This window comes from Lynx canadensis, chromosome B1 (genome assembly GCF_007474595.2).
Source record: "Lynx canadensis isolate LIC74 chromosome B1, mLynCan4.pri.v2, whole genome shotgun sequence".
NCBI lineage: Eukaryota > Metazoa > Chordata > Mammalia > Carnivora > Felidae > Lynx > Lynx canadensis.
This window is the reverse complement of record NC_044306.2, coordinates 70653968-70679881: the sequence shown is the minus strand read 5'-3', so window position 1 is coordinate 70679881 and position 25914 is coordinate 70653968. Positions and strand designations below refer to the sequence as shown.

The 25914-nt window shown below is 37.4% G+C and overlaps 1 protein-coding gene across 3 annotated transcripts in view; it reads left to right on the top strand.

Annotated features, from left to right (window-relative positions):
- The first annotated feature begins 11939 nt into the window (after nucleotides 1-11939).
- The window catches only part of GRIA2 (glutamate ionotropic receptor AMPA type subunit 2), a 165813-nt gene continuing 151838 nt past the window's right edge, over nucleotides 11940-25914 (top strand). For all 3 annotated transcript variants that reach the window (XM_030312849.1, XM_030312850.1, XM_030312851.1), the window contains exons 1-2: nucleotides 11940-12369; nucleotides 12893-13033. In XM_030312849.1, the coding sequence (XP_030168709.1) occupies nucleotides 12282-12369; nucleotides 12893-13033 (229 nt within the window). In that variant the 5' untranslated portion in view covers nucleotides 11940-12281. The remainder of the gene's footprint in view (nucleotides 12370-12892; nucleotides 13034-25914) is intronic.

Here is a 25914-nt window from a genome sequence, read left to right as displayed (position 1 = left end):
ATCGAGATCTGAGCTGACAGCTCAGAGCATGGAGCCTGATTCGGATTCTGTGTCTCCCTCTCTCTCTGCCGCTCCTATGTTCTCGCTCTGTCTTTCTCTGTCTCTCAAAAATGAATAAACATTAAAAAAAGAAAATTTAACATAAGAAAGAATGGCCAATGTGTATTGCACATATTTGCATTTCCTTTTAAACTTTATTCTCTCTTTCTCTGTCCTGCTTTCTGCTCCAGGCGGCTGACCCGTATGAGCTGCATCAGTGGCTTCCCTCACTCTGACTTTCAGTTGACTTTAGCCAACAGGGAGCCTGATTTGAAGAAGAAAGCAGAGTGAGGTTGGAATATTTCTTCCTCTGTCTTCCTTCTGATAGGTCACCTCAGCTGATCTGTGTCCTTCAACCAAAGGTTATGGCATCATTCAAAATGGCCTTCTTCTTTTGACTCTCTCCTTCTGGATTCAGATATGGGATTCCTCCTTCATTCCTTTTAGCCTAAGGATGTCAGTAGCCCTGATGCTACTACCCTGGATTAATGTGGTGAATTTTGTGGTTTCCTCTACTCACACACATTTTGTAAGCAGACTATCTCTGGACCATTCTTTTGGCATATGTCATCTGTTTTCTGCTGGGACCCAGATACAGAGTAATTCATGTCACAAAAGATCCTAGGAAATAAACTTCACGGTGGGATTCGAGTATTAGATTGCCCACATATTTGAGGAACAGGGGATGTGCTCCTTACAAGGGAGGAGGAATGGAACTTGGGTGATTTATGGCAGCTACTGCCATCATGATTATGAATATTTTCATTGATGGTAGCACAGGATGAAGTGGGGCTGGAGGGAAATCAGGTAACTTTGGCATTTTGTTGTTATGACAACAGTAATGACTTGAAATATTGGAGACATCTGGCTTCTTTCTATGGCCCCTGATAACAAACACAGGAGACACAAGAAATTAAAACCTATGAGTATGCAATTAAGAATATGCATAGAGAATCAAAAGGCCTCTTTGAAGTTTTAAATGAGTCCCTCTTGTCCTATAGTAGCAGGGAATTTATGGCTTGAGGAAACTTAATAAACAATTAGGTGCTCTCCCAATTAGATATAGATGCTATATTAAGTGGTAAATATGCAAGTATATATTACAGTCCAGTGTAAGAGACTATATTGTCTCTAATATAATGGTGCTGGTAGGCAAGGAGTAAACTCTGGTGCATTGAATAAACACATTTGTACAGACTCCACATGAGGTTTGGAGCCTATAAATTTTGAATTCCTCAGAATTTCTGTGTAAACAGAAGCAGAAGCAAACCTTTTAACTCTGCAAGGGAGCCATCTCCTATGTGGGGGGAAAAAGAAAGCAAACAAAAGTTAGCGTGTGTGCATGGAACAGTTGATTCCCAGGATGAAACCAATTCTCTCTCACTCCAACATCTTTCATTGTCTCCAGGCCAATAATAACATATATGCCCAATAATATTTATCCCATTATATCCTCAAGAGAGGTACAGGGACTGCTCTGGGTATGACTCTGTGGCAGAAGTTGACATTGCTGCATTTATTGATGACACGATGTTAATTGGACCTGATAAGTAAGAAGTAGTAAGCCATGTAGAGCCATAGTAAATATATATATATATATATATATATATATATATATATGACAGAGTGCAGGAGATAAACCCCTCAGAAGGTAGAAGTTTTCAAGCATCCAGTAATCTGAGGCTAGTCATGTTTTTATCACTCATCACAAAGAAAGAAACAAGGCTTGGTAGACTTGTCTGGATTTTGCAGGCAACGTGTACCACATTTGGGCATACTGCTCTGACACATTTACTAGTATTAAGCTATAAGGGTGCCAATTGGACTGAAAGAAATAAACTACAATGGCAGTTTCAGTCTGCAGTGCAAGTTGACATTTAAGTCTTAAGACCCAGTAGACACAGTGGTATTTGAAGTGTCTGGGGCGGACAGAGATGTTGATACAGAGAATATGGCAAGTTCCAGTAAGGGAATCTCAGCACAGATGCCTAACATTTGAAGTAAGACCTTACTCCCCTCTGCTGGCATTTCTTTTCCATCTTACAAGTAGCTTCTGACTTGCCACTAGGCCCTGGTACATACTAAGCTTCTGTCCAGAGGATACCACATGATTTTACAACTTGATCTCCCCATACAGGAGAAAAGACATCATCTGACCATTGTATCACAGAATTATACATGCACAGCAGCACATTATTGCAAAGTAGAAATGATACATACTGGACTGGAGGGGAAAGGCGCTATGCAATGGAGTAGATGAGGAGGTCACTACTCACTATAGTTCCTCTTAGTATTCTCTTGTCCAGTAATCAGACAAAAGAAAACTGTAGGAACCCCCGCACCCCTCCCCCCAAAAAAGACAAGAACATCAAGGACTCAGACCCTGCAGGAATGAAGATTTGGATCACACACAACAAGTAAAAAATTCTGTCTTGCTGAAGTGCTGACTAAAGTAACAGGGATTTGGAAGGAGTGTTTGGAAAAAGTGGCTGTGATTACCTACTTATGTCTCATAACCAACTACTGGTTTAGAAGTGGTTGTAGCTATGTTTTATGCTATTTGTTTCTTTTTTTCTCTCTTTTGTCTCCTCTTACATTATGTAAAAAGCACAAGTGGAGGCCTGCTGAATACTTTTGGCTAGCAGCTTGCCCTTCTAATTTCTGCTGTCACCCACTGAGTGAGAGTCAGGTGTATTTTTGAAAAATAAAACATTTTATAACAGTTGAATTTGATACTGTGATGAGGCAATTTGGTTAAGATAACTTTGTAAATTCATGACATGTGGAAAGAGAACTGTTGAAAACCATATTGGATGTTCTGTAAGGAAACAGTAATGCAAGTAGGTAAAAAATTTTATTCTAGCTAAGAGTGAATAAGACTATCATAAAATATGAGAAAAATCATAAAAATATGAAAGGATTTAGTATTCAGATTTCTTCAAAAATATTCTTAAATTCTTATGCCATTTTAAAGAGACTAATATGAGAAACGATGTAGGAGAACCATGGTCAAGGTAATGGCCTGGTCTCACTTCAAATGATGGAAAATGATTGTACATTTATCAGCATTAAGTGAAAGCAGGATTTTAAAGGTATGCATGCATCTTGTCTTCCTTGATTTTTTTGTTTTAAATCTCTTTTCCAAGAAACAGTGACTATCATATAAAACACCACAGGCTGATAACGTTAGTGTCTCAAAGTTAAACTTCAGATGACATCTCTTCCATGAGTATCAGAATCAGTGGCAAGTGCTAACACAACAGCTTGAGTGGATGTGTCCCACAGACCCTTTAACCCAATATGCCCAGAGGTGAACACACCACCTGCCTACATATCTTCTTTCTAGTGTTCTCTATGCTTCATTCTTAGGTGAGACAGTAACATCCTGGACACTCGGCCCAGTACAGGAGATGGCTTTATTTCTCCATATCCTCTACCTACATGACATTCCAGTTCACTAACAATTTCTACTAAGTTTCCATCCTAAACATTTCATGAAACTAACCTTTTATTCCTATCCATACTACTATTCCTTTAACCCAGATTCTCATCATCCCCACCATGAAGACAGCCTCCTACTTGGTCTCTTTACATTCAATATGTTTCCCCATAAATACATTCTCCACACAGCCTCCAGAATGTTTTATCTAAAATGAACATCTCGAGGACTCATCTTTCTACTTAAAATTTTCAAAATGGTTTCCGTTTCCTAGGATAAACTACCTATTTCTTACCATGAACTAACTTATTTCTGTACCCCTGACTTATACTTCCCACTCTAGAAACACTGCATTGCTTGGAATTCCTGAACCACGCACATGCTTTTACTGATGTCATTGCTTTTAAATGAAGTATTCTTGAATTCAACCAAAATGGTGAAAAGGAAGTCTCTGAACTCCCTTCATCCATGAACATACTGAACATACAGCTACCCATGAAGCAATTATCTTTAACAGAAGTTCAGAAACTGGGCAACTCCTAAACCTCTAGTGAATGAGGAAAATACCCCCATCAAAAAGGACAAGAGAGGCTGAGACACACTTTTGCCATAAACCCCATCCCCCCATATGATTAGAGGAAACAGTGTCATATGATTAGAGGAAACTCCCAACTCCTCACTTCTCTCTGCAAAATGAAGGATTCAGAACCCATACTTAGTTGCCCTGACTGTTAAGATTCCCACTTGAGGGAGGGGCCTCCAAAACATCTAATTGTGAAAGCAAATTAGGCTTGAATCAGGGAGACTCAAAACTATAGTAAAAAAAGAAAAAAGAAAGAAAATGTTGATAAGGAGTGATAAGGGGCTGTGAGCAATGACTGCAGCTATCCCCCTCAGAGTTCTGCATGGAAGAGCAGGCAAAAATAAAATCAGTCCATCCGGGTACTTTAAAAGCTTTTTTCTGTAGGTCAGCATTTTAATTTAGCACAAGTCTAGGGTCTGGCTAAGATCCTCCCTGAAGACTGGGGAAGCCAGCAGACCCTTCCATTGCCTTCTTGCTCTAGACCACTCCAAGTCACCAGTATCATCCTAGAAAGAGCTTGCACACATATCTGGTGTCCCAAGATTTTGTGACTGCTGACTGAGAGGAAGGACCGTGGATCACTTGGCTTTGAGAACCAACAGGGCTTGAATTTATAAGTCCCACAGAACTGTAGCAAAGAAAGAAGCAGCAGTTCTTAATGGGTGCAGAAGCACTCTCCCTACCCCCATGGCTATATGCCTGGGTCTAACACAGAAAGAGTGGGTAAAAATGCCCATCGCCCAGTTTCTCCCAGGAAGGGGCTTGACTACATACTTTCCCAGCTGTTGCCTGGGGACCCAGCTTCCAATAAGCTTGCATCTGGGTGCAAAACCGGATCCTCCCCTTTGGGACAATGATTGGTTGGACATACTCCCAACTACTGTAACCACTAGGAATGAAGAAGGTGGTTTGGACAATCACAAAGATTTGAGAAATGACCAGAAGCTTGGGCCAAGATGATTGACAAGGTTCACCTTCTACACAAGGCCACCACTCCCTCAAGGCTGAGAAACGTGGCTGTTTGATTTAATATGCAGAAACCAACACTGGCAGAAAAAAAAAAAAAAAGAATAAACAGAGACATGCCTACCAAATAAAAGGACAAGATAAATCTCCAGAAACAGAAGTTAGTGAAAGGGGGACAAAGGATTTGCCCGATATGGAATTCAAAATAGTGGTCATTAAGACTGAATTATGAAGAAATAGAAAATATGGACAGATCTATTACTACTAAAGAGATTGAATCAGTAATGAAAAACCTTCCAACAATGAAAAGTTTAAGACCAGATGAATTTTTCTAATGAATTCTACCAAACATTTAAAGAACAGTTAATACCAAGCTTCCTCAAATTCTTCCAAAAAAAAAAAAAAAAACCTAAAAAACAGAAGAAAAGAGAACACTTTCAAACTCATTTTACAAAGGTACAATTATCTTGACACCAAAGCCAGACAAAGACACTACAAGAAAGAAACAGGCCAATATCCCTGTTGAACATAGATGCAAACATTCTCAACAAAATATTAGCAAAGTAACTTCAAAAGTACACTAAAAGAGTCATACATCATAATCAAGTATGATTTATTCTAGGGATGCAAGGATGGTTCAACACCTGCAAATCAATCAATGTGATACACCGCATTGACAAAATGAAGAATAAAAATCATATAAACATAAAAGATATGAAGTTGGCATTAAAAAAAGACACATAGAACAGAATAGAGAAGCCAGAAATAAAACCGTGTATACATGGTTAAGAAGTTTTTTAGAAAGTACTTGAGAACATACAATGGGGAACGAACAGTTTCTGCAATAAATGGTGTTGGGAAAACCAGATTGCTGCATGCAAAAGAATGAAAGTAGATCCCAATATTACACCACACACAAAAAATGAACTCAAAATGGATTAAAGATGTGAACATAAAACCTGAAAACATCAATCTCCTAGAAGAAAATAGAGCATAAGATCCTTGGCATTGGTCTCGGTGATGATTTTTTTTTTTTTTTTTTGGATTTGACACCAAATGCAAGAATAAATAAATAGGCCTACATCAAACTGAAAAGCTTCTGCACAGCAAAGGGAACCATCAACAAAATGAAAAGGCAACCTATGGAATGGGAGAAGGTATTTGCAAATCATAGATTAGATAAGAGGTTAATACCTAAAGCATATAAGGAACTCACCCATCACAACACCAAAAACCAAAAATAGGATTAAAAAATGAGCACAGGACCTGAATAAATACTTTTTCTAAAGAAGACTTACAAATGGCCAACTGGTATGTGAGTGCTCAGTATCACTTATCATCAAGGAAATGCAAATCAAAATCGTGATGAGATTTCTCTTTTCACCTTTTGTTATGACTAGTATTAAAAAGACAAGAGCCAACAAATGCTGGCAAGGATGTGGAGAAAAAGAACCATTGTATACTGTTGGTAGCAATGTAAACCAGTATAGCCCACTATGGAAAACAGTATGAAGGTTCCTCAAGAAATTAAAAATAGAACTACCATATTATCTGGCAACCCCACCTTTGGGTATATATCCAAAAAGAAAGGAAACCATTGTCTCAAAGAGATATCAGTGCTTCCATGTTCATTGCAGCATTATTCACACTAGCTAAGGTATAGAAACAATCTAAGTGTGTGTCATTGCATGAATGGATCAAAAAAGGTGGTATATGTGAGATATATATATATATATATATATATATATATATAAAATCTTCATATAATATACTATTATTAAATCTTGATATGGAAGGTATTATGCTAATTGAAATAAGCCCAATAGAGAAAGACAAATGCTGGGTGGTATCACCTATATGTGGAATCTTAAAAAAAAGAAAAGAAAAAAAGGTGAACTCATAGAAACAGAATAGACAAGTGGTTGCCCAGGGCTGGAGGGTAGGGGAAATAGAGGGAGGTTGATAAAGGGATACAATTTTCAATTTTAAAATAAATAAGGTCTGAGGTTTTAATGTATAAGATGAGGATCATAGTTGTTAACACTGTACTGTGTAAATGAAATGTGCTAGGAGAGTGCAACTTAAACGTTCTCAAAACAAAAAAAATAAAAATGGGTGGCTCAGTGGGTCAAGCGTCGGACTTTGGCTTAGGTCATGATCTTGCAGTTTGTGAGTTTGAGCCCCATGTCGGGCTCTGTGCTGACAGCTCAGTGCCTGGAGCCTGCTTCTGATTCTGTGTCTCCCCTTCTCTCTGCCCCTCCCATATTCATGCGCTGTCTCTTTCTGTTTCTCAATAATAAATAAATGATAAAAAATTACAAAATAAATGAATAAAAATATGTGAGGTGATTGATATATTAACCTGATGGGGTAATCCTTTAATTTATGTATACATATATCAAGTGATCAAATTTGTATACTTTAAACACCTTACTATTTTGTCAATTATAACTCAATAAAGCTGAAATTAAAATTAAAAAAAAAGTGTTCTCCTCACTACTTCCCCACCATTCACCTACTGGACTCTCTAACCTCTACTGGACTCAATTCGGGCGTCAGCCACTGGGGACTGGTCTTCTCTCTGAGCTCAAAGAAAAAATGTGCATAATAGATTTTTCTTTGCCTCACCATATTATCTTAAACGTATGCCTCCTTATTTCATCTTTGATTGCCCTTCTTACATGGTCTTAATTATTGGCTTACTTGAATGAAGTCTGGGAACTTCTTGAAAAAAGTTTCTGTTGGGTCATCTTTTTATCCACTGTGTCAACCACATTATTTGGAACATAGTAGTTCCTTATAGTTTGTGGAATTAATGAATGAATTGAAATACTGTTTTCCAATAAATATTCTTGGTACAGGATTGTTGTCTATTAGGGTAAAATTCATTAAAATCCATATAATCAAATCTCATGAACACCCCAAAATGAAAACTACTTCTTTTCATTTTTGGACATTCTAAATTCATCAAAATTGAAAGGTACAAAAGCCTAACTTGTGTACCTTTACATATATGTTTTGGATTGTGTAATTGATCTTATTGAATCAGTGATTTATAATTTGGTGCATAAAAGAAAAGAATGTGGTCTTAATTTGGTATAACTATTAATATTAATGTTATTCTTTATCTTAATTAGAGAACTGAAACTTCTTTTTTTTTAAGTTTATTTATTTTGAGAGAGAGAGACAGAGTGTGCATGAATGGAGTAGGGGAAGAGAGAGAGGGAGAGTGAGAATCTCAAGCGGGCTCTGCGTTGACTTTGGGCTCCATCTCATGAATCGTGAGATCATTACCTGAGCAAAAATCAAGAGTCGGAAGCTTATCCAACTCAGCCACCCAGGCACTCCACGAACTGAAACTTTTATTTATAGTTCTGAGTGATTAAAATCCTTATGCTTTTCTCTTCCATTTCTTTATTTGGTTTGTTGTAGCCAGTAATGTCTCATGTCTGGAACCTGGGTTCCTTATGCAGGAAGCAAACTTTGCTACCTTCTGATAAAACTAGCATGGGCCTTCTTTCCTTTCTATTGTTGAGTTGCATCCAAGCCTTTCAGATGGCCTAGATTTTGACAGTTCCAGAGAACCAATAGGAAGAAAGGCGATGATCTCCACTTTGGTGAGACTTTGCCAATAGGAAGTATGGGACTGACATTTATAATCCACTTTTGATAGTGAAATCAGCTAAAATTTGCTCTACCAGTCATTCAAAAATTATCACACCCTTCCTCCACACACAATGACTTTCCTTTCTTTTAGGCAAAGCCTTTTATTATGGAATGCAAATTAAAACTGTGCAGAATGGGTAGTATATATAATATCCTTCAGCATTTTAAAGCAGATTTAAAAAGGAAAACTATTGTTTCCCATGTTGAAACAAAGAGTAAGTGAAACGGAAATTGAAATTTTACATCTCATTTCTACCCTTAATTCTAAAAATTACATTCAAACATATGCAAAAGGAACAACAATAACAGCCATCTGAGCAAACACACAAATGATAGGGTAGGTAGCATTTTTATTTCTTCCATGTTTTAACGCAACTTACCCTTGTTTCAGAAACAATACTTATGTTCTAGATAATTACCAAAGTTGAACAGCAGAGGGCAGAAAATAGCAAATTCTGTTTCTTTGAGTATGGTATTCAACTATAGATCTCGCAGTTTTGAAATTTTAAAAATTGATTTTATTACTGATAAATTTGAGTTATATTTTTGAAGGGAGAAGTTTCTAAGTATTCAAAATAAATTCTAATATTTTTCATGCATTTTTATAACTATATACTTCAGTCAATTTAAATTTATTACATTTATACTGACAGTATTCTATGCTTGAAGAATATAAGCTGTATAAATATTATAGTGAATTAGAAAAAGCTCCATGAATGATAATATTAATACAATGATGCTAACATTGCAGGAAATGTATTCAGCTATGTTGTGAAATGTACATACATAACAGCTTTGTGAAAGACACATTAATAGAATAGCAGCTGAATTATAAGTAATGCCTACTAACTTTGTATTTCTATATTATATATGAATTATAATTTGTTATTAAACTGTAATATTTAACCCAAATTCTTACATTATTTACTAGGGAAAATTATCTATGATTCAGCAAATTCTTTATATCATTCGCTTTTACAGTAATTCAGTAATTTTGAGTTCATCTTTGCCTATGAATTTGAAACAGATTAGGATGAAAATAGTTTTTGAAACATTTTTGAGAGAAATAAACAATTTACATTGATCTATACTTTAAACATCACAGTTTCTCCACATTTAAGCTCCTTTCCCTCTCTGTTTTCATTCCAAATTACTTTTATGAAATTGAAGTTCTTCTTGTGGAAAAAATGGAATGGAGGAAAAAAAAAGGAAATAGCTGGAAAGGTATTTTTTATTTTGCTCTGAGATATTATTTATTCATTTATATATCTTTTATATATATCATATATTTCAAATAGGGAATAATTTCAAATCATTTTTTGTGCCTTACCTCAAAACTAGGGATTGAATAGATAAGACTAATTTAATTAGTCTTTGTATTGTAAATTTGGATATATTTTTATTTATATCTGTTTTACTATTTTTATTCTTATTTAATTTTTAAAAAGCTAAATGCATTTTAATTCACAGGGCCTATTTTACATACAGCGAATTGTTTATTAACAGACTAAAATAAATTCTTGGTGATCAAATAGGGAGGTATTTTTAGCCTAGCAATAAGCTTAGTAATAGATTATGGATATTTTGCTTCCTGGCTTAGGAATAAATATCTAAAATCAAAAGCAGGGAAAGACCATAACTTGGTATTACAGAATTATAGGATTTGAGAGCCGCAGAGGCCACTTTGACCATCTTTCTCATTTCCAAAATGGGGAAATCAAGGCCTGGAATGATAAGGTAACAGTCAACAAAGGAGGCTGTAGGAATGATATTAATGTGGCAATTGCACAGGAAGGCATGATAGACCAACTCTCCTGGCATTCTGAAATATCACCAAGTTATTCCTTTAGTATTGTGAGTTCCAATCACCTGTTTCCTGGAAATAGTCCCTTGTACTCAGCCCTCCTTTATTTCTTTGTTTAAACCAAAAAAGCTGTAAAACTTAAGAATTTCTGAGGCAGCAGAAGGAGTTGCCAGAGCAGGTTCCCAGGCACCTGGGAAGGCACTTGTGAAGTGCATAAATTCCACAGGGGGAAGTCTAGTCTTCCATACTCTCTATCAGCTCTCTTTTCACAAACTTTTAATCCCTAACCTCATCTTTCTTTCTCAGTGATCTTGAGCCCCGTGGGTTTGAAGTGATGAAAGCTTAGCTTACTTTCTTTGAGCAGTGATTTCTCAAAACTCAGGGCCATAACACTGTGGAATATCTGGTTTCTCACCATGTCCCTGGGGAAGATTCTGCAGCTCAGTGGACTTTTTAGGTTTATTTCATCTTCTAATTTCTTTCTCCTATGAGTCTTTCCTTGAAACGGAGTCTTTTGCTTTCAGTAAAGAAAGGGCTTCTTCTAAAGAGCCAAGTCTACATGTCTTTACTATGGGTGGGAATCTGCAGTGAAGTCTGCAAGACCTGCACTCATTTGGCTCTGCAAGTTGGCATGATGACCAAGTGGAATACACTCTAAAGATGAGATATCCATGCAAAGTATCTCAAAAATTCAATATTGATTTCCTCTTAAGAGACTTTAGCCTTTAAAGATAGAATTTTGTTTTTCTTTTCCTCTGGGTGCTGGCTATCTCACATTTGGCAAAACTTCCCAATTTTTGAACACTTCTTCGACGGGAGTTCTGTCTTCTTGTTTGCTTTTTGGCTGGGTCAGGTAAGGTGTACGAGAGCGTTTCTATATTGCTAGGTGAGTTTTCACAGGCTACAGAAAATGAAAATAAAAACGACTTTAAATGCAAAACAGCAGGGCCTGGTGAGAGGACGCTTCACCGGCAACAATTAGCAATTCGGCTTCTGCACAGCAGCCGGAAATCAGCTTTGCTGCCTTTGGTCCAGGCTGGAGCATCTCAGCGGCAGCTGCAGCGGCGGCACAAAGGTAGCACGAGGCTAGGAGCGGGGCGCTGTCCTCGGTGCTGAAAGGCGGAAGCGCTCGATGGGCGCGACAGCTCGCGAGACCCGAGGTCTAGCCCAGGGATCGTGGCAGCCCGGCTCTGAGCCGCGCTTTCTCAGCTCGGCGCACGCGACGCTGCCAGGGCAGTGCGGGGTGCGGGGTGCGGGGGAGGGGTGGGACGCGCGCGCCAGCCGCCTGCCGCGAGTCGCGCACGCGCGCCCGGGGCTGCCTGGTCCTCTGTGACTTGCGTGTGTGTGTGTGTGTGTGTGTGTGTGTGTATGTGTGTGTCTGTGTGTGTGTGTGTGTGTGTGCGCGCGCGCGCGCGCGCGCGTGTGTGAGACAGAGGGGAGAGGGAGAAGAGAGCGCGAGAGAGGGTGAGTGTGTGTGAGTGCATGGGAGGGTGCTGAATATTCTAAGGCACTGGAACCACAGCGGCAGCTCCGCTGAAAACTGCATCCAGCCAGTCCTCCGGACTTCGGAAGCAGGGACAGGGCGCAGGGCATCAGCAGCCACCAGCAGGACCTGGGAAATAGGAATCCTTCTGCCTCCACTTCACGTTTTTAGCAGCTTGGTGCTAAACTGCTGTCTCAAAATGCAGAGGATCTAATTTGCTGAGGAAAACCGCCAAAGAAGGAAGAGGAGGAAAAGGAAAAAAAAAGGGGGGTATTTTGTGGATGCTCTACTTTTCTTGGAAATGCAAAAGATTATGCATATATCTGCCCTCCTTTCTCCTGTTTTATGGGGACTGATTTTTGGTGTCTCTTCTAACAGCATACAGATAGGTAGGTACCCTTTGTGCTCTGCTTTTGAATTGTGCATAATTTGGTGGTAATCTTTGTTCACAGTGGACAAATTAATTCATGTCATGTAGACTTATGTCATACCTTGACTGCATTCCAGATTTAAACTGCCTAGAATATACATATTTTTCTTAGCATGTATATTGGCTTTGGTGCAAAAGAGGAAAAGGTGTTCTCATTTCTGATCTCCAAATTTTATTAATTCTGCCTTAAACAACATTTTCCTGTTTGGTCAGATTCTCTAGAGGGTCTGAATGCAAACCTTGTGATTATCAGGAAAGGCTAATGTTTCTGGCCACCTACCTTGCCCTCAGACTCTCATCTGTGCCTTGACCCTTTAACTACCATTTGGACGATCAGCTCCCCGCTGCCCGAGTCCGTTGATGTGTTTATCCGGCCTATTAGCTGAATAAGAGACTCCTGGGCTGTTGGGCGCTAGCGGGCTCCCCTCCTTTCCTTCTCTGGCACTGACACTGTTCTTCTGCTTGGTGTTTGTTCTTTGCAGGGGGGCTATTTCCCAGGGGCGCCGATCAGGAATACAGTGCATTTCGGGTAGGGATGGTTCAGTTTTCCACTTCGGAGTTCAGACTGACTCCCCACATCGACAATTTGGAGGTAGCAAACAGCTTCGCAGTCACCAATGCTTGTAAGTAATGAATATTCATGTCTTTTGGATGCCGCACGCGGAGCGCCCGCGAGTGTGAATGTGGCGTGTGTGTTTCAGTGTGTCAGTGTGTGGGTGTGAGTGACTGCACACGCGCGTGCGTGTGACGGCGTAGGGAGAAAGTGGCTGCAATCTCGGGGACCCCCGCTGGCGGTGTGTGTGTGGGGGGGGGGGGCGCTGAAGAGGGACCGAAAGGCATTGAAAAGTGTGCGCACTAGGGAGGTGGAGTGGTGATTGGAGCTGGAGGGAGCTCCCTTAGGTTCGGGGGGGGGTTCTAGTCTTGGGTGTTTCAAGAGAAGCCCTCCCTGTCCCTCCGCCTCCCCCTTCCCCCCACCTTGCGCGCCTGGTGGTACCCTGACCACAGAGAACACGCTGTTTCCCTGGGCGCGCTGTCGGGGTGCTGGATAGATCCCACGGGGACTGCTGAGCCCCGACGCCTGCCCCGGCAGCTGCGCTCCTCTCCTGGCCCTGGATTTAAATCCACAGGCCCAGGACGGATTCATCCTCTGGACCCCTGGAGCCCCATATTACCCACCTCGACGGGACAAGTTGTTAAAATGGTTCTGGAGTTGGGTTCGGGGCTGTTACGTAACGCCCACCCGAGGGGCGCGGCGAGGCTCGGCGAGGAGCGGAGGCTGACGCAGGCCCAGGGCCCGGCCGGGTCGGGTAGCGGTGGAGGGGGAGCGCTGTCAATCTCTCGTTGCTCTGTTCAGCTTGAGCCTAAGTTGAAGGGGGCGATTCTGCCGTGGGCGCCGCGGTCAGCTCTCCGGCCGGGTGCGCTTTGTTCTTAGGTAGCGGGGCTCCAGCAAAGGCAGCAAGAGCTGAAGGACCTGAAAGCAGTTGGAGCCGGCCGAGTTTGGAAATCTGAAGAAGTGGCTGATCAGCCATTTTAGTCTTTGCAGTTATCCATATTAGCCCTAGCACTCCGCGCGGGGTTCCGGGACACGCGATGAAGCTCTGCCAAGGCTTCGGACAGAGTGATAGAACCCAAGCAATTAAGTCTCTAAAAGGTTCAGTGGAAGGGTTCGCGGGCTCCAGTCCTGGCGCTCCCACCCCTGCGACGGCGTGGGCAGTGCAGCCGGCGCCACTGTACCTTCCTGCCCCCTTCCCAGCAGCTGCCATCATTTCCTGCCAACCGGCTTGGGAGAGTCTTTCCTGCCTTAATGTTCTCGGTTTTTATTTCATAGTTAACAGTTTGGAGGGGTGGGTTGCAGATGGCCCACCTTCCACTTTGGCGACAGTGTAAAGGAGCTAGCGGAAAATTACCCCAGAAAAAGCCCAACTGCAGCGTTCCCACGTTAGACAAACTGGTTGCCATCTCAATTCCCCATACTGAGCATTAATCATAGAGTCGATGGGTTAGCTTGATTATGGTATATCAGGAACATCATCAACTCATTTTGAAACTACCATCATGCGGATGAAGGAATGGAACAGTTTTCCTTTACTGGTAGAACAGGGGCATTATTGTGGTTATGTTAGGTGTCTACAATCCAATTGTTTATAAACAGCCTATTTAAGAAGTTTTCAGTGCCATATATATATATATGAATATATATATATATGAATATATATATATATATATATTAACCAAGTGAGAAAAGAAACTAAAGGTGGGGGTGAGGGGTGAGGAAGAGAGAGAGAGTCTTAAAGTAGATTTGCAGCTTTAGAAAACTCAGTGGAAGAATATTAGGAATATTTGGAACAATTTTAGTACATACACAAATACAAAGAAACTGTTGTAGTTTAATTGGTGAAGGTTTTTATATTTGACCTATTGACCTACCGGATTTAGGTCATTTGTTTTGATATCAAGTTTCTATTTTTCTTTTCCTGAATTAAGAGTTTAACACGCGCCGTGCTAAGTATCTAACTGTATGTAATTGTATACTAGTGTGAAAATGCTTTGAAAAGTTATGAAACTAAGGACTATGATTATTGGAAGTACGTAGATTTTTAATACAGGGTGAAAGTAATTGACAGGTACACTTTGAAAAATGGTCAGTGTTTGAGAAGTTCACTCATTGGTGAAAATAGTGAGAGGGCCAGAGTAAGAAGATGACAGATATGTCCACTGAACAAAATGAATATTCCTTGCTTCTAAGAGATATTGAATGACTGTTGGGTCTTTGTAAAGATTAAAGATTACTTTTGGTTTAGGTTATAACTAGTTTAGGTCCTCAGTCTCAATATTTTTGAATAGATTTATTTTTAATATAAATTGTATTGGAATAAGATATGCAGACAGAAAATGTGTATTAAATACATATATAACTCCATGAATTTCCACAGAATGAATACATCCATGGCACATGATTTTCATTGAAAACACACACATACACACACAAACAATTTGTTTGACCACACTTCTGAGAAACTGGGAAGATCAAATCGTCATTTTGCACAGATTTTTTTTCTCAGAAAATGAAGCTGAAATAAAAATGCATGTCTCCAGATCCCCAAATTATTCATCCATGGATTATTATTCTAAGACACTAAAACAAATCATGGTGAAGAATTGAATGTCTTTTCAAGTTTGGCATGTACTACTCCCATGTTATAAGTAATCTTACTGATTGCTAAAGAGAACTAGTAAGGGACTGTTATACAAAGGAGACCCATCGGATAGAATTTTCTGGAGTTGACATTGACTCATTGAGCAAATAACATTTTTGCGACTCGCTTTCTTCATTCCCTTAGGAATTTCACAATCTAGAGATTGTAACAAGAAATGGAGCATTTGTGTCCTTCATTTCTTTTCATTTTGCCAAGGGCAATAGAACATGTAAAATTAGTTTAACTCTTTTATGCTCATGTAAACTACAGTCGTGAAGTCAGCAGTCAAGAACTGAATGGAAATCTTGAATATCAAATTTGTCAAGATCCGTCTTGGTCATTTAAATCCTGCTCCAGGTTTGTCTCCAATGCTTAGCCTTTGTTGGCTTGCCTTTTCTGTCAGGGGAGTCCATGATCCTTCACTATGAAGTGGAAGGCAACATCAAATATGTTGATAGCTGAAACCAAAATGACTTTCTCTCATTTCCTCCAGAAATGTAAGGAATTCTACTTTTTAACTCCATTACTAAAATAGGTGTCATCAATCAATGTTCATACAGTAGCTTCTTGTTTTACCTACTTAAATTGTAAGATTCTCAGAGTTAAATTTCTATATGAAGAAAGTGGAGTTTTATAACTTCGTAACATAAAAGAAATTCATTTACTCATTTAATTTTATTCCTGAGATGAAGGCACTTATTTGGAATGTGTAGGTTGACATTGATTTAAGGATCCAGCAAGATCCACCAACTGGGTTAAAGTTATGCAAATGAAATGAAGTCATTATTTTGTGAGCTGGGTAAAAGGACTGTGCAGGGCACTGAACTCCCACATCTTCCTCTTTCACAGTCGCAGTGAGATAAGGAAAGTACCTGTTTATTCCCATTTGTTGCCATCAGTACCTGAGGAAATAAAGACAGATTTCCAATTCTTTCTTTTGCTCTGTCTCTCCCCTTCCTCCCACCCCCTTTTCTTTTCTCCTTCTCTTTCTTCTTAGCTAGAAATAGTACTGAGAGTTTTTTTTTTTTCCTGAAAACTGTTAAAACCTAAACCTTTACTATCAGAAAATACAAACCATAAAACTGGAAAAAAAAAAAAAAGACTAGCATCTGATGTGTTCAATAGTTCAGACTAGTGAGGGACCTCAAGAATTCCTCCCTTTTTCCCTCCCTTCCTTCTTTCCCTCTTTCTTTCTTTCCTCCCTCTCCACTCCCTTCCTTCCTTTTTTCAATATATATTGAGTTCCTTCTAGTTGTCAGGGAATAAATGAATATTTTTCTCATAGAAATTCATTTCTTCTTCTAACATTTTTCTTCTATGCTCTTTTAAATAGTTTTCAAAGTCTTGTAGACCTTGATGCCTTTAGTGTGCACAGGCCACTGTGGTCTTGTCTGAGAACCTTAGTATGAGGATATGAAGATATTCTAATAGTCCTTACACAAAAGCAATGTAGTACAGTAACTGAAAATTTTTGTAAAATAATAAATCTGATTTGGGCATATGTGTACACACCACTTATTTTATATAGTTTAACAAAACAGCAAATATTAGGAAAATACTAAATATTCTTACACTATCAAAAAATTTAATAACCTAATACTGTGCTCATTCCTAAAATTTCTTTAAACTAAAACGGTCTAAAGCAGCTATAAACATGAGAATTTAATCCCATAGGGCTTTAGAATGAAAACTTTTAAGGATTAAGTTTCCTCTTCAAAATCTTTCCTTTCTATTTCTTTTCATGGATGACTTTGACAAATTGCTATTAGTCTATATTAAAATAATTCAATAATTTTATATTTCAATTCCATAAAATAAATTATAAAAATATGTAAAGAAATAACAGATACAAATCTACTTTTTCTCTAAGCCAGCAGATGGGGATGTTGGAGAAAATATTGTTCTTTCGTAAAACTGTTGCGCACACTAAATACCTTTTGAAACATTGTAAACAGATTTATTTAGAGAAATTGAAAAAAAAATCTATAAATGCATCCACTTTGAAAACTTCACTTAAAATGCTGTTTGAAAAATAATTCACAATGCCTTTTAAAGACAATTGTCTTTGAGTTTGCATAGATAATCTTAAATATCCTTGTAAAATTGACTAATAATAATAATAATAAATGATTACTAAAGGCATCCATGGACAACATTGACTGTAAATGCTCTTAGAAGAGAGAGAATTGTAAACTTGTATTTTTTTCAGCTTTTAAAGCTTGATTCTGCAGATATCATTTTTGAGGTATATTTCTTATCATTGAATTTTAGTTGTGAATTATTAAAATTGTGTATCTGTGTTCATAAAATTAATTTTTGCTAAATCTTTATTACAATTTGCTAGAATGTGATTGTATGTATGTATGTATGTATGTATGTATATGTGTGTGTGTGTGTGTGTGTGTGTGTGTGTGTGTGTTTATGTATAGTTATAGATTATAAGTGGTTATAGATGGGCTGGGTTATCATGTCTTGCCATTTTTATTCAGGGAATTACTAAAACTGGAGTTATCAACATATGCAAACATTTTGCAAAATTAGAATCAACTTGGATGCTATTAAGCAAAGATTAGAATTCATGGTGTGAAGAAAACTGGGACACATGTACCAGAACACAATACCTTACAACCTGGTGTTGTAAATATTGTTATAATCAATTGAAGGTTACAAAGAAAGACATAGGTCTTTATATGTAAGAATAATTAATTTGTAATTAGTTGTTTGGTTTTTTTGTAGTTAAACTTACATACTTTACTTATCACAAGAGAATTTCAAGAAAATGATACATTATACTGCACTATACTACACTATACAATCAAAGAAAGAATGGCATCAGTTGAAACATTCTATTTTGGGATTAGAGATGTTAAATATTTAAATGAAAATACTATATGAAACGTTAGAAGCTTGATGTTAAAGAAAACTTATTCCTGTGCTTTTTCCTTTTTGAGGTCTTGCAGGCTTCAACCTGCTGACTCAAGAAGTATGGAACATTTCCGTTTCACATCAAGCCTTTAAAGTGATAAGGTCATTGCACTGTGACATTATGACAATAGAATGCTGATTCATGCTCAGACCTCGGATCCTCTCATAATCTCTTCCAATAGCACTGTACAGACTTTTCAACTTCCTAGAGCCCCCCGAATTTTAAGGAAGGCTGAAAAGAGCAATTGTTTCCTAATTAGTCCAGCATGTTTTGTTGTATAGAGTTTTCAGAGAGTATATTTTTTCCTTCTTCCTCTCTTCCTCTTTCTCCTTCTCTCTTTTTAAAAAAAGTCAATGGAAATACTTAATTTGCAAAGCAAATGCCATTACAGAAAATAACATTTAAATTTAAATAGAGATTTTTGTTTGAAGTGAACAAAGGATGCATTACAGAGTTAAAATCTTGTCTTAGATTTAAATGTTTTATTGGGATTGGTAATGGCCACTGGGTAAATTATATTTCCTTTTCTTTTTCTTTTCCAACTGGATCCTACTGAAGGTTCCTTAGATGTGATTAAAATGTTAGCTTTTTTATTATGGTAATTTTCAGTAAAAATTTCTGAGATTTTTCTCTATTGATTTGAATAACTAATTGACAAACTTCTTATATGACTAGGTCTTTTCAGTACGATAAGATAATTAGTTGTTGAATTCAGCGTTAAAATTTGAAAATCTCCCTCAATTTAAAAAATTTCATACATCAAAATGTTTTTCAAAGCAGATTTTACTAATTTGGGGGGAAAAAAAAGGAGATGAATGTGGTTCTTACAATGGTGTTGATTAGGAGTTTGACACCTATTATTTTTCAGTACTGTTCAATTTATTTTATCATTTTTGATAATTTTAATTTATAGAATGAAATCATTTAAAAATTAACATGGGGAATGAGAATGTGGCCTTCTTAAAGGAGGCAGGATCATGCCTTTTTTGTCTTTCTATCCTTCACAAACCCTGTCTCCGTTCCTAGTACATTGAGCGACTTAATGATTGTTTATCTATTAAACACATTTAATATTATAGGAGATTTTCTTATTATAGAATTATACTTTCTAAAGTCAGAATTTTGCTTTTCCTCTTCATTTTGATTTCAAAAGAAACAATTTACTTGGTGACTGCCTCATATCCTATTTAGATAGAGGTGTAATATATTTTTCATTTCCACCTACAGGCTGCATATGTTCAGTGTTATCATCTTTATTCCTTAAGGTACATTGCTATATGTTAAATGATTTGCTGAAGGGACGCCTGGGTGGCTCAGTTGGTTGAACGGCTGACTTTGGCTCAGGTCATGACCTCATGGCTCCTGTGCAGGCCCCACATTAGGCTCTGTGCTGACAGCTCAGAGCCCGGAGCCTGCTTCGGATTCTGTGTCTCCCTCTCTGCCCCATCTCCACTTTCTCTGTGTCTCTGTCTCTCTCCTTCAAAAAAATAAAAAAAAAAAATTAAAAAGAAATGATTTGCTGAAGATAAGTAGAACACACACTTTAAAGAGGATTTACAAATGCTGTTAGGATGATGCCAAAGCCATGTTGGTGGTGGTCAGAATGCAAGACTCCATTACAAGGGGACTGACACTTATGGGTGTCCCCGGCTTCCACTTTAATTTTGGATTTTCCACAGAGCGTGACTATACATAATCCCTGAATGGCCACAAAATCGTCTTAGTCTCCCCCTGCCCCCATAATAGTTTATACCACAATTTTCTATGTTAGTCTTTTAGTGCAAATTTTTAAAAAAGGTACCAAATTGCAATTTTTTTTCCTTTTAACTAGAGGATATCTGAGAATGAGGAGTTGATGGACACAGTGTCTTGTTGTGGACTAGTTGCTCTAATATTTGCACAAATGTGTACAATTTTTTATATGCATGCCTTTGTTTGTTTTTGTTTGTTTTTTGTATCAACCTTTTACCTTAAGGATTTATTTTCCAGTAATTTAGCTTTGTCCTGTTTTCATTCTGTTGGTAATTTGCTTCAGCAAAAGTCCCTCAACTTGTCATTCTAGACTTTTAGTTTTTGTACATTAATTACCATTTTGAAAAAATCATTTAAAATACTTACTACTGATTTTTAGCTTAAGGTCAAAGACAGTTTTAAAATTGAGAACCTTGACATTTGTAAGTGTCTTCAAGCGATTAGAACAAATAGGTTGGGAGATAACAGGGTTAATTATAGGAAGGGAATTTATGAGGAGGTAGTTTCTTAGATTGTTTTAATTTTCGTATTTTTTCCTGTTTCTCAAATAAATCACATATACACCCCTCATAGTTTTACTATTTAGATTCTTTGAAAAAATTTTACTGTATAGTTTTATGTATTTAATTTATGAGTTTGTTAATTCCTCTGTTTTTTCCTATTTCAGTAATTAAAATATGAGCACAAACTGGGTTGAGTTGAGTGCCTACATTTTAGTACATCCAAAATGTTTTGAATATGCCATCGTATTTCTATGGCACTTATCAATCAGCCTTTCATGTACAATTAATTTTAATCGATAAATGTTGTGGTATTCACTTGTTTTATGGTCCTCTGATACTTACACTGTGATTGAATTTCAGTTAACCTCAGAAGATAATCCTTCAAGGCAAATATATTTTGTCTTATCTTTATAAATACCCAATTATACTGGTGGAAATGATAGAAATATGGTTAAGGAAACAGGAGAGACTCTGTTATCTCCCAAACCTATTTGTTCTAATCCGACTATACCCTCTGCTTATTATTAAAATATAGTGAAGTGTTCCCCGATTCCTCATCCTTATAAGAGATTATGGCCTTAGTCAATCATTTCTAACTTCAGCATAAATTAATTGAAACTCAAGTTACATAACTTGATAAAAAGAAAAAAGATTTTCAGGGTGCCTGTGTGGCTCAGTCGGTTAAGCGTCTGACATTTGGTTTCAGCTCAGGTCATGGTCTCACCGTTCTTGAGCTCGAGCCCCATGTCTGGCTCGATGCTGGCAGTGCAGAGCCTGCTTGGGATTCTCTCTCTTTGTCTCCCTCTCTCTCTCTCTCTCTCCCCCTGCCCCTCCCATGCTAGCATGCTTTCCAGAGTGTTTGTGCTCTCTCTCTCTCAAAATACGTAAATGAACATTAAAAAAAAAAAAGGAAAAGATTTCCTCAGCCGATAAGCCTTGGCACCTGATATTAAGCCTTTACATTACAATCTTGTTCTCTTTCAGATTTACTTTTCATTGTACAATTCCCTAGCATCGGTAGTCAGTCCATTGCAGTTAAGGATGTCAGCAATTTGATTTTATCTATATATACGTATATATATATATACGCATATGTACGCATATATATATGTATATATATACACGTGTATATATATACGTGTATATATATATATTTCTTATGCAAGGCTAAAAGGATAGAATGAAATACCTATTTTAAAATAAGCATCTTCAGTCAAGGGGAAAGTATTTACTTTTCTTTTTTGCAGATCGAAATTGCCAGATTTCTTAAAGTGTGGGAAGAGGGCCATGGAAAAGCAGGAGAAACTCCAAGAGGCAGTGTAACTTGATGTACTAGGTGGGACAGTAGAAATTTGGAACTAGAGATTCTGTTTTTTAAGCTTCTCTTTGTCATGGAGTCCCCGAATTGCACATCCGTTGTCAATGTTCATCTACAATGGCATTGAATTACTACAAAACAGTGAATTCTTATCATAATATTACTTTTGACAAATAGAAACTATTTCCAGACTTCCAGAGGGAGTCAAGAAGGAAAGGAGGCATTATGCATCCTTTTGTGCCCAACACCAATTTCAGGCTTTGTATCCTTCTGAGCTGGTGAAAAGATTTGCCTTTGGTAATTCTGAGATAAAATACTGACTGAAAAGTTTTGGGAAACAGTATAGATAAGAATATATAATGTGGAGCATATTACTAGATTTTGAATTTAGGAAGGGCATGCACCGAGTCATGATAAACTTTACCGCCTGCTTGTGGTAGCTGAGACATTGTGGCAACTGAAAACTGCTTGATAAATGGTAGCAGTGCTTATCAGTAGAACACAGAAAAAATTTGTCTTTTAGTTTAAGTTATCTGGTAATGCTACATTCTAGTTCTTTAACATCTAAATAATATTTTCACAATCCCAGATATATTTAAAAATATATTAGCATGTCTTAGAAGAATATTCAATGAAGTTAATGATAATTCTCAAGCCATATATAATTTTTGTCATTGAAGTTAATTATTTAAAACTTCTTGAAGAACATTTTGGCACAGAAATGCAGAACACAATGAATAATTTCCATCTGAAGAATAAGGGTTATAAGGTGTAGGATGATCATTTTGTTTAAAATATATTTATTTTAATATATATATATTAAATATATATATTTGGTTTAAAATATGTTTAAAAATATTGTCATATGTATTTTAGTGATGGTAATTTGGAACATTTTTAACTTATTCTTCAAGGGCTTCATGTAAGGTATTTATTGTGGGTTATAGATATTTAATGGGGCTGTCTGTTTTCAATGATCCAGCTACCACAGAAATAGCTCCTAAAACTCTAGAGTGGGAAGAGGGACTTCCTAAAGAGAGAGAGAGAGAGAGAGAGAGAGAGAGAGAGAGAGGGAGAAAAGCATCTCTCATAGCAATCCTTTGGCAAAGAAAGTTCTGGAAGCGATCTTTAGGAGTGGTAGGAAAGGTCTGTGCTTTGCTAGTCTTTCTTAAAAGATACATTTCAACTTATGTCATGATTTTCTTTATTTGTGTCTTGTATTTGTCAGGAATTGAAAAGTTTCAATCTTGTTCTTAGTTTCTGTATGAAAGGGAGACGTTGAGCTTTGTAAGTCCCAAGCAGTTTCACAACTTATAGCTTTATTTATTTTAACAGCTTTCTAGTCTTTACAAATTTATGGTGTTATTACTAATTGACATATGGACAGGAAATTCTAGGAACAAAGGCAACAATGCACAGGAAATATCAAGGAACTATATAGTTTTAGTTCTTTGATGGGAAAGACTATAAATCCTCATCTTTATACTCAGAACACAGAGAGTCAGCGATTGTCATCTTAATGCTTTGCCTGTGAAAATAAAAACAAACAAACAAAAAAACCCAAAAAACCTTTGATTCTTACAGCCTTGATATCATGAGAGACAGAGTAGCATCGGTTAGGAGTCTGAACTTGGAATCAAATTCTAGTCTGCTTGTTAGGTGTGTGGCATTAGACAAGTGTAATCTAGGTAAGTTTCAGTTTCCACCTTTGTGAAAGGAATCATCCATTAGAGGACCGTTTTGACAATACACAATAGACCTAAAACACTGCGTACTGTGTTTGACACTAAGTACGTGAAAATTGGCAAACTTTTATTATTACTTCCTATGTTAGGATCTTTAGGTAGTTTTGATATGCATTGCTTTAAGAGGGGGAATGGGATAAAGAAAAATGCATTTCTAGTTTCTTGTTGGCATCTTTTTCTACTGTTTGTATACCAGGGCAGGGCATATGTTGTTCGGTGGCAAAGAAAAGACCAGCAAAATAAGCCATAAAGCCTCTTAAAGTTTTGCTTGGTGCACTAAATTATTTTTAAAGACTGAGGTGCTGAAATTCGAGTGGTATTACATCTTTCCCTTTGTCACATATCACTAACATTTAGGATGGCAACAATTTTGAATCATCTTATTCCTGGTAGATCTTTCAAGCTCATAATGAAGATGTAGTTTGATATCTTTTTGAACTGTACACATTATAGATTCCTAATGTTTTATTTTACTTCTTAAATTATATTTATTTAAGTGAAAAGCAGTCAAGAGACCAGGCTTTGCATTCAGCAAAAATGAGTTTGAATACGCTCAGTAGCTTTATGATGCAAAGGTTTTTTTTTTCCTCTTTGTTACATGAGGCTGTTTCCCCATCATGCCTGATAATATTATTGGGGGTTTAAATGAGAAAATAAATGCCTTGATTAGTTTGTCACAAATGATCTGAATTTTCTCTTCCTTTCTGTATCCTAGCCCTTTACTTTGAACTAAACAGCATGCTCAGAGCAATGGAGGAGAATAAAATTCTTTCCTTCAGAGAGCTTACGTATTTGATAGTTTTACATTTATATATAGCTTTCATCTTTGCGAAACACTTTCACATCCATTTGGCCTTTCCTGTAGGTAGCTCTGTAAAGTTTATAGGCTAAATGGAATTATACTGATTTTCAGATGAGAAAACAGAAACTTGAGTGAATTAAGCTACTGCAGATTTGTGGAGGAGCTCTTGCCTGCTACTTCCTAGGTCAGAGCTTCTCCCCCATCCTAGATGGCAATGCCACCAGTTTATTAAAATGAGCAGACATGGTTCGAAGTTACGGTTCCAACATTTATCAGTTACGTGACTCTGTATGTATCAGCCACGCTTTCTAAGCCTGTGTTTTCCTCTGTAAAATGACAGTCACTGTAATACCTACCTCATAATATAATTGTCAGATTTCAATGATAAGAGTTGCCCAATATAATATAGTGATTAATGTTGCTAATTTTAGTAATTTCTATCCCCGTTAGTGTACATTAGTCACATGTACTTGACTCTATACTTTTAGATGCGTGGAGGGGAAAGCAGGTAGGAGGGCTAATGTAGCTCTCTAGGTAATTTTCAAATTAATAAGCTTCTTTAATATGACCACTCCAACTAATATTAGAGGCTAGGGTTTTATTTTCTTATCATCTTTAGGAAACTGGTGAATATACACGTCTTACAAGAATTTAGTGTGCTCTTGGTCCACAAACCCTCTCTGCAGAATTCAACAGATAAACAGAAAGAACTGAAAATTATGAATAAGTTAACAAAAATGTAGATTCTGGTTAGCATTGTTAATTGTGAATATTTGATTCTATTCAGTTACCACTTTTATCACTATATTTGAGCAAGTAAACAATGATGGTAGATGTTTCCTTATGTGTGACATTAAACACAGGACGTGTTCATTGTGACGTCTTCCCTGTGGACCAGTTGTCTGCATCTTGCTGCTGGTTGGTTGGCCCCGTGTCATCTTCCTTAAAATTCCTTCCTCAGCATGAATAAGGGAGGCTCTTTTTGCCTTTTCCTATTCTGTTGTAAAGGTCTCAGAGATTTGAAAAACTCTGAAATAATTACTTGTCTAGAGCATACTTACTTTGGAGAATGGAGAGACACTTTCTAAGGAGATGTAACCACTGACAATAAGTAAAAATAAGGAAATCTGTGGATGAGCTAAAGTTTTTCATAGTTCATAAATTATTCACTACCTCATATTGTGTTGACTTCCATTATTCCAGTGCTGCCTCATATTGCAGTTAGCAGCATGTGAACTCTTTCATGTAGTATAGTAAGAAC